At 36.1% G+C, this 7,041-nt stretch overlaps 1 protein-coding gene across 1 annotated transcript in view; it reads right to left on the bottom strand.

Moving 5' to 3' along the window:
• The window catches only part of NEMF (nuclear export mediator factor), a 73,455-nt gene that overhangs the window by 59,204 nt on the left and 7,210 nt on the right, over window positions 1-7,041 (bottom strand). The window contains exons 4-5 of the mRNA XM_004371087.2: window positions 4,441-4,566; window positions 1,180-1,328 (exon numbers count right to left, since the gene is read on the bottom strand). Of these exons, the coding sequence (XP_004371144.1) occupies window positions 1,180-1,328; window positions 4,441-4,566 (275 nt within the window). The remainder of the gene's footprint in view (window positions 1-1,179; window positions 1,329-4,440; window positions 4,567-7,041) is intronic.

The following is a 7,041-nucleotide window of genomic DNA, read 5'->3' on the forward strand; positions in this document are numbered from 1 at the left end:
ATCAATTGGTCCCAACCACCTGGAGTAAAGGAGAATGAAGAACACCAAAGACACAAGGAAAGTATTAGCCCAAGAGACAGAAAGGGCCACACAGACCAGGGACTCCATCAGCCTGAGACCAGAAGAACTGGATGGTGCCCGGCTAACACCAATGACTGCCTTGACAGGGAACACAACAGAGTCCCTGATGGAGCAGGGGAAGGTCAGGGTGCAGAACTCAAATTCTAGTAAAAAGACCAGACTTAATTGTCTGACTGAGACTGGAGGAACTCCAGAAAGCATGGCCCCTGGACTCTCTGTCAATCCAGAACTAAAACAATTCCCGAGGCCAACTCTTCAGACAAAGATTGATACACGTGAAGAGTATCGATACTCGTGAAGAGTGTGCTTCTTAGCTAAAGTAAATACACGAGACTAAACAGGCAGCTTCTGTCGAGAGGTGAGATGAGAAGGCAGACAGGGTTAGGAGCTGGCTGAATAGACACGGGAAATCAGAGGTGGAAAGGAGGAGTGTGCTGTCACAGTATAGGGAGAGCAATTAGGATCACATAACAATGTATGTATAAATTTTGGTATGAGAAACTAACTTGAATTGTAAACTTTCACTTATACTACAAAAATAAAAAATAAGAAAAATAAAACAGAAATGCAAATTCTTGGGGCCTGCACAAGATCTACTGAATCAGAAACTCTGAGACAGGGCCCAGCAATCTGTTTTAACAGGCCCTCCAGGTGATTCTGAGAAGAAAACTTTGAGAACCACTGCTGTATACTATTAGTCAAGAAAGTCTCCTGACCAGAAGAATACAGATACAATCATCAGCTTATCCCAACCCACTCCCTTTTCTTAGCTAAACAAGAATTTCCATCTCCCTTGCACTCTGCCCAAAATATCCATGTCTTCTCACAGAATAGCTAATATCTCCCCTCACTTTACCAGGAAATCATAATTAACATGTGAGGTAACCCAAGTTCAGTTTAAAAAGACATACATTTGCTACTCACAAATAAGGTTTGATTGCTTCCATACACATTTATATAGTTGAAGTAGTCTGAATTTAGTTCTTTTATCCAAGTAAACCAATTATTTTCTTACCCAACAGTTCCTTTCTATTCTAACATATGACTTATTTTACCTTTTAATATACATAAAATCAATTTATAAATAAAACATACTACCTTTCTAAGGTAAGCAAAGGTTCAGCAGCTCTAGCATGATCAATTGGGTAGCGTTCTCGAACCGCAAACTTAACATCATCTGCTTCGTCAGTTCGAAACCTTAGGATATTTAAAATTAGGTACTCATAATCTGTAAGAACAATGTTCCCCTGCAATGGAATAAAATATAACTTAATGCTCTTCCAAATCATTCTTGAAACTTCTTAAAAATTGAGAAAGAAAACGTCATTTAAAAACTTAATTACTGTCTACAAAAATGAAGTTGTAAAACAAAAAGAACACCTGAGTCACATCTAAGCAGCACTCTTTCCATTTGCCCGGTCTAAGCTGTTATCTTCCTACTATGAAATAAGATACACAAATTCTAAAAATTCAACATTTGAAACATAATGAAGGAATCTAGAGCAATTTTAAATTCATTATCTGGTGCTTCTGTAGAAGTCACTAATAGAAGTACAATAACACCTTGATGACCACCAGCTGAGCTTACTGTTATACTTGTATGGGGCAGGTCTATAAACACTGTGGCTTCTTATTAAGAGAAACCTCACCTAGGCAACGCATTGCAAGACTACTAAAAACCAAAGACAAAGAAAAATCTTAAAAACATCCAGATAAAAAAACCAGATTATCTTCAAAGAGCAACAAAATGACTGACACTGATTTCAATAAAAGCAGTAGTTGTCAGAAGACAATATACTACATTTGTTAACTGTCAAAAATTTATTTAATTAATGATGGAACCAGCTGTCCTAAGAGAAATATAGCGAGTAAAAGTCCCGTGCGTTTACGTAAGTAACACGCACCTTCTACGTTTGTTTGCCAGTCGTGCCCTCCCCACTGCGAGGTATTTTCATAAGCACTGCTATGCCAATTTTTTTTTTTACATGTTGCTGTTAAAAAAAAAAAAATTAGCACAGCGTGTATGAAAATATCTATCAGGGGGGAGGGCATGGCTGGCAAACAAACGTAGAAGGGGTGTATTATCTGCGGTATGTACAGTGGCAGAGAGAAGAACGATTGTATGTGATAGCTAATTTAGATAAAAACCGGTTAGTGTGCCACAGGACAATAAAACTGTAACCTTTAAAGATACATTTTTCCTCTGGACAGATGAAATTCATTTTCACTTCTATCAAGCAAGAATCATTTGCATTGTTATTAGTTTTCTAAAAGTTAAAGTCTACCTCCCTTAGAGTTGGAAATAAGCCAGCTGCCATGTAGGGAGTAATCCTTGTGGAAAGGCCCATGTGGTGAAAAACCTAGGCCTGTCAACAACTCTGTGACTTGGAAGTAGATGCCCCCAGTTGAACTTCAGCTGAGATCACAGCCCCAACCAACAGCTTGATCACAACTTCGTGAGAGAACTGAACCAAAGACATCCAGCTAAGTTATTCCCAGAACCCTAAGCCACAGAAACTGTGAGATAATGAATTTTTGTTTTAAGCCACTAAGTCTTAGTGTAATTTGTAACCCAGCAATCAATAATACATGTATGCTCACTTTGTGATAATTCACTAAACCGTACTCTTATGATATGTGTGTCATATCGCTAATAAAAAGCTCAAAACTATTACAAAATATTGTAAAAAATGAGAAATAAAATACATATAAATTTAGCTCTACATTATCATTTTTAAAATTGCAAAGTATTCTAGTGTATGGGTATACCTTCATCATTTAGCCAATCTCTTAAAGACATTTAGGTTCTTTCTAAGTTTTAACTACTATAAACACTGATGAATACTCTCAGTATAGACCTTCCTTAGCTCTTGTCTCAAAACTGCTTTTTATGATAAGTTCCTAGAAGTAGAAAGCCTAGGTCAAAGGTTATACATAAAAACTTTCAAACTATCCTCTAAAAATAATGTTCTAATTTGCCGTGTATCTACATTCTTGCTAAAACTGGTTACTGTCAAATTCACAATCTCCTATACACCAATAAAGAAAAAAGAAAGAAGGGGAAGGAAGAAGAAAAATCTTACTTTTACTTCTTCAGTAATTGGTTTTAAACATGTGATTCATGCTTTTATAAGTCATTTGTATCCATTCCTTTTGAACTGTCTAATAAAGCACTTTGCCCATTTTTCCACTTGAGTACTTTGTAAGAACTGCATATTAGGATTATCAACATTTTACTTATTATATAGGTTGTAAGTATTTTCTTCCAGTTTTTCATCTTCCAATCTAGTCCATGGTGTTTTCTGCCTTACACAAATTTTAAAGTTGTTTAAGCAGTCAATCAATACATCCTCTCCTCACTTATCCACGTGGATACATTCCAAAGACCAGGTCATTATGCAAAATTGGTGTTACGGGAAAACAGAGGATGACCACATCAGATCACAAAATGGAGGACGACTACATCACTACATAATCGTCAAATTATACCATTACATAACTGCCAAATTACATCATTACATCACCACTAAACCACTGAGAATCATGACCCAGTTAAGCTGACATATAACCTTAACCATCACAACCAGCATAACTCTTGCCTTGCACCTCGGTGTTCACTGCTGCCAGAGGTATGCTGTTAATGCTCCAAACAGTCAGCAGTAGTTCTTTACTATTATCATAAATGCGAAATGTCAGATAATGAGATAGTCGGTAAGCAAGGAGAAAGTGTATTGGTTTCACTGTTAGGTTTAGAGGTCTTTTTATCCCAAGTTTATCAATCTTAATCCATATTTTCATCTAGTACTTCTATGGTTTCACTTCTTACAAATATTTGACTCATATGGTATTTATTTTGCTATAAGGAGCTCTTGAAACATTCCCACGTAGAATCGGGTGACCAATGGAAAAAGTAAGAGACAGGAAGCAAGGATAGTAAGGCCATTTGCAGTCCTCCCCTTGAGACTGACAGAACCCAAGACAGTATGAAAATATGACAATGTCCCTAAATCTCAACTGCTGTCTTATTTATAACATAACTATTTGACTACTTTTTGGTTTCACTACACTAAACTCGAAATGTAAGGTGCCAGGTAACTTCTTCAATTCTCAGATCTTCATCTCCTACATTCCTAATGCTATTCTAAACAATTAACAGTCTGCCTAAATTCTCACTTGCACATAGTTAAGGTTACTATTAGAAAATTGCATTTTACCTATGTGGCACTTGATTATTTTCCTAGTGTGTCAACAGCCTTTAACAAAGAAAAAATGTTCCCACTCATTTTTACACCACTATTGCATGAATGATTAACAATCTATTGATAAATTCTTCATCCCACCTCCCCAAATTTAACTTACCCTGTCATAGAGCTCAATGATTAAGTGATAAGCGGCTTCATCACTTCCAAACTGAAAATCTACAATTCTATCCACACCAAGTTGTTTTGCACTGACTAATCTCCGACTCTTCAAATGTTTTCGGCACTAACAAGAAACAGAAGAAAAAATCATTTATACTTTATAATTGAATTCCTAATTATTTGGTGTTGGTTTAAAAATAAGTTTCTTCTTTTCATTACCATCAGGAGTAATATTAAAAAAGCAGTAAACGATACAGTTACAAAATAAATCCTTGTAGATGATAATCAGAGGAAGAACATTTTATTCTGGACACTTGATAGCTAACTCTGAAACAGTCTCATATTTAATTTTTAAGTAGACAATGACAGACTTGTAACAAAATTTGCTTTGTTGCTTTATAGCAGTACTCATTTCCTCCTTCTGGCCCTAATGACCTCATTCAGATCTTTTTTTTTTTTTTTTTTAAGTCTCTTTCTACTCCAATCTTTTAAGTATCCCAAATGTCTTTTTACGTTCTTCATTCCTGTTTAAAAGTAATTAGTGATTTCCACTAACTGCCACTTCAAATACAAACTCTAGACCATGCACTTATGGTATTCTATAAATTAGTCCCCCAACTTAGTCACTTCCAATTACCTATTCCCACAAACTTTAATATAACCTAAATAGAATTTTTCTGGTACTATCTCCGAGGTTTTCATTAACCTATTTCACAGCTTAACGTAATAACCTCCATTTTTTATCAAATATCATTCCTCTTCTTGCCACCTATAAGGTTCTTGTTATTATTAGCAACTAAAATAAAAACGGCAGGTCAAACGCAAATACAAATTACTTGGTAAACATCAATTTTTTAGATTAAATATACCATCCTTTAGAATAAATATTTAAGTACGACCTGGACCAGAAACAAGACTACTCTGCAGTCCCTAAAGAATGATACAATTGTTTCTAATTGTTTAATCTGAAAGACCCCTTAGTCAAGACCAGCAAAAAAGAAAGCTTTCTTTCCTTCAAGACTCAAAATGAAGACTTAAATTTCAAAAAGAAGTTAATCTAAAACCACCTTTAAACACACATACACATTCATTCTTAAAACTGATGCCAACCCTTTCATAACTGGGAAGAATTCTCCAAACCTTATAGCCTGAATTGAATAAAATTCTCACTTTATGAACTTATGTATTCAGGCAGTATATAAGATTTTTCAAACTTCCTAGACTAAACAATCTCCCCTTCCATGTGTCAATAGTTCTGATTTAAGAGTGACCTATGCTGATTTTGATATAAACAGTGATCTACGTATTAGGCTATCTTTAAAGCCCCAGGAGAAAATCATACCCTTCCTGAGTCTGCTCCCCCATCCAATTTTTATTTAAGAAAAACAAAGTTAAAATGAAGATAAAACACATTCTTGAAAAGAACAGAGGTCTACAACATACAAAATGTGGGTACAAGTGAATGGTGAAAAAGAGATTATTTTTTATGGTGAAACAGATGGAAAGACAGCACATATATAAAGTTCATTCTGTTTATTTCCCTATCAGCAGATTAGTGAAAACAACCCTCTGCTCAGTACCACAAAGCTATAGTTGGAATCCCCAAATCTGAGAACTAGGAACAATCACTATGATTTACCACATACCAGAAATGACCCTCTCTAAGCCAGTCAACAATAACAAGTCTTTAAGAAACTTATAAAGTGCTTAATATTGCCCTAGAAACGTCTGCTTCACTGGAGGGAATCTTCCTGTACATTTACATTGACATGTACACCTAACTCACAGAATTTGAAGATTTTTTTTTTTGTGTTTGACCTTCTATTGAGATAGCTTGATCTTATGATGTTTAGACAATCCCAGTATCATATGTATTATCTTCTTGGCTGGTTATCTCATCTGTAAAACTGAAAATATTTGTCCTTCATACTCTACTTTGTTAAACAATTTAAATGAAATACATATCATTCATCTACTTTGCAAAGACCTACACAAATGTAAAGTGTTATTATTACTAAGGACAATCCCCCAAAACACAATTCCAGGTTACTACTAAGTAAATAAAACTTTAAGAATTTGATTATTCTGTGACAGCCCTTGTGACTTGGGAAACACTTAAAAGCCAGTTGCCGTTTGTCTTAGTCATCTAGTGCTGCTCTAACAGAAATACCACAAGTGGATAGCTTCAACAAAGAGAAATTTATTCTCTCACAGTCTAGCAGGTTACAAGTTCAAATTCAGGGTTTCAGCTCCAGGGGAAGGCTTTCTCTGTCGGCTGTGGAGGAAGGTCCTTGTCATCAGTCTTCCCTTGGTCTGGGAGCATCTCAGCACAGGAACCTCAGGTCCAAAGGACACGCTCTGCTCCCAGCACTGCTTTCTTAGTGGAATGAGGTCTCCCACTCTCTGCTTGCTTCCCTTTCCTTTTATCTCAAGAGATAAAAGGTGGTGCAGGCCACACCCCAGGGAAACTCCCTTTACATTCGATCAGGGGTGTGACCTGGGTAAGGGTGGTGTTACAATCCCACCCTAATCGTCTTTAACGTAAAATTACAATCACAAAATAGAGGCCAACCACACAATTCTGGGAATCATGGCCCAG

Source organism: Trichechus manatus, unplaced genomic scaffold, assembly GCF_000243295.1.
Source record: "Trichechus manatus latirostris isolate Lorelei unplaced genomic scaffold, TriManLat1.0 scaffold00010, whole genome shotgun sequence".
Classification (NCBI taxonomy): domain Eukaryota; kingdom Metazoa; phylum Chordata; class Mammalia; order Sirenia; family Trichechidae; genus Trichechus; species Trichechus manatus.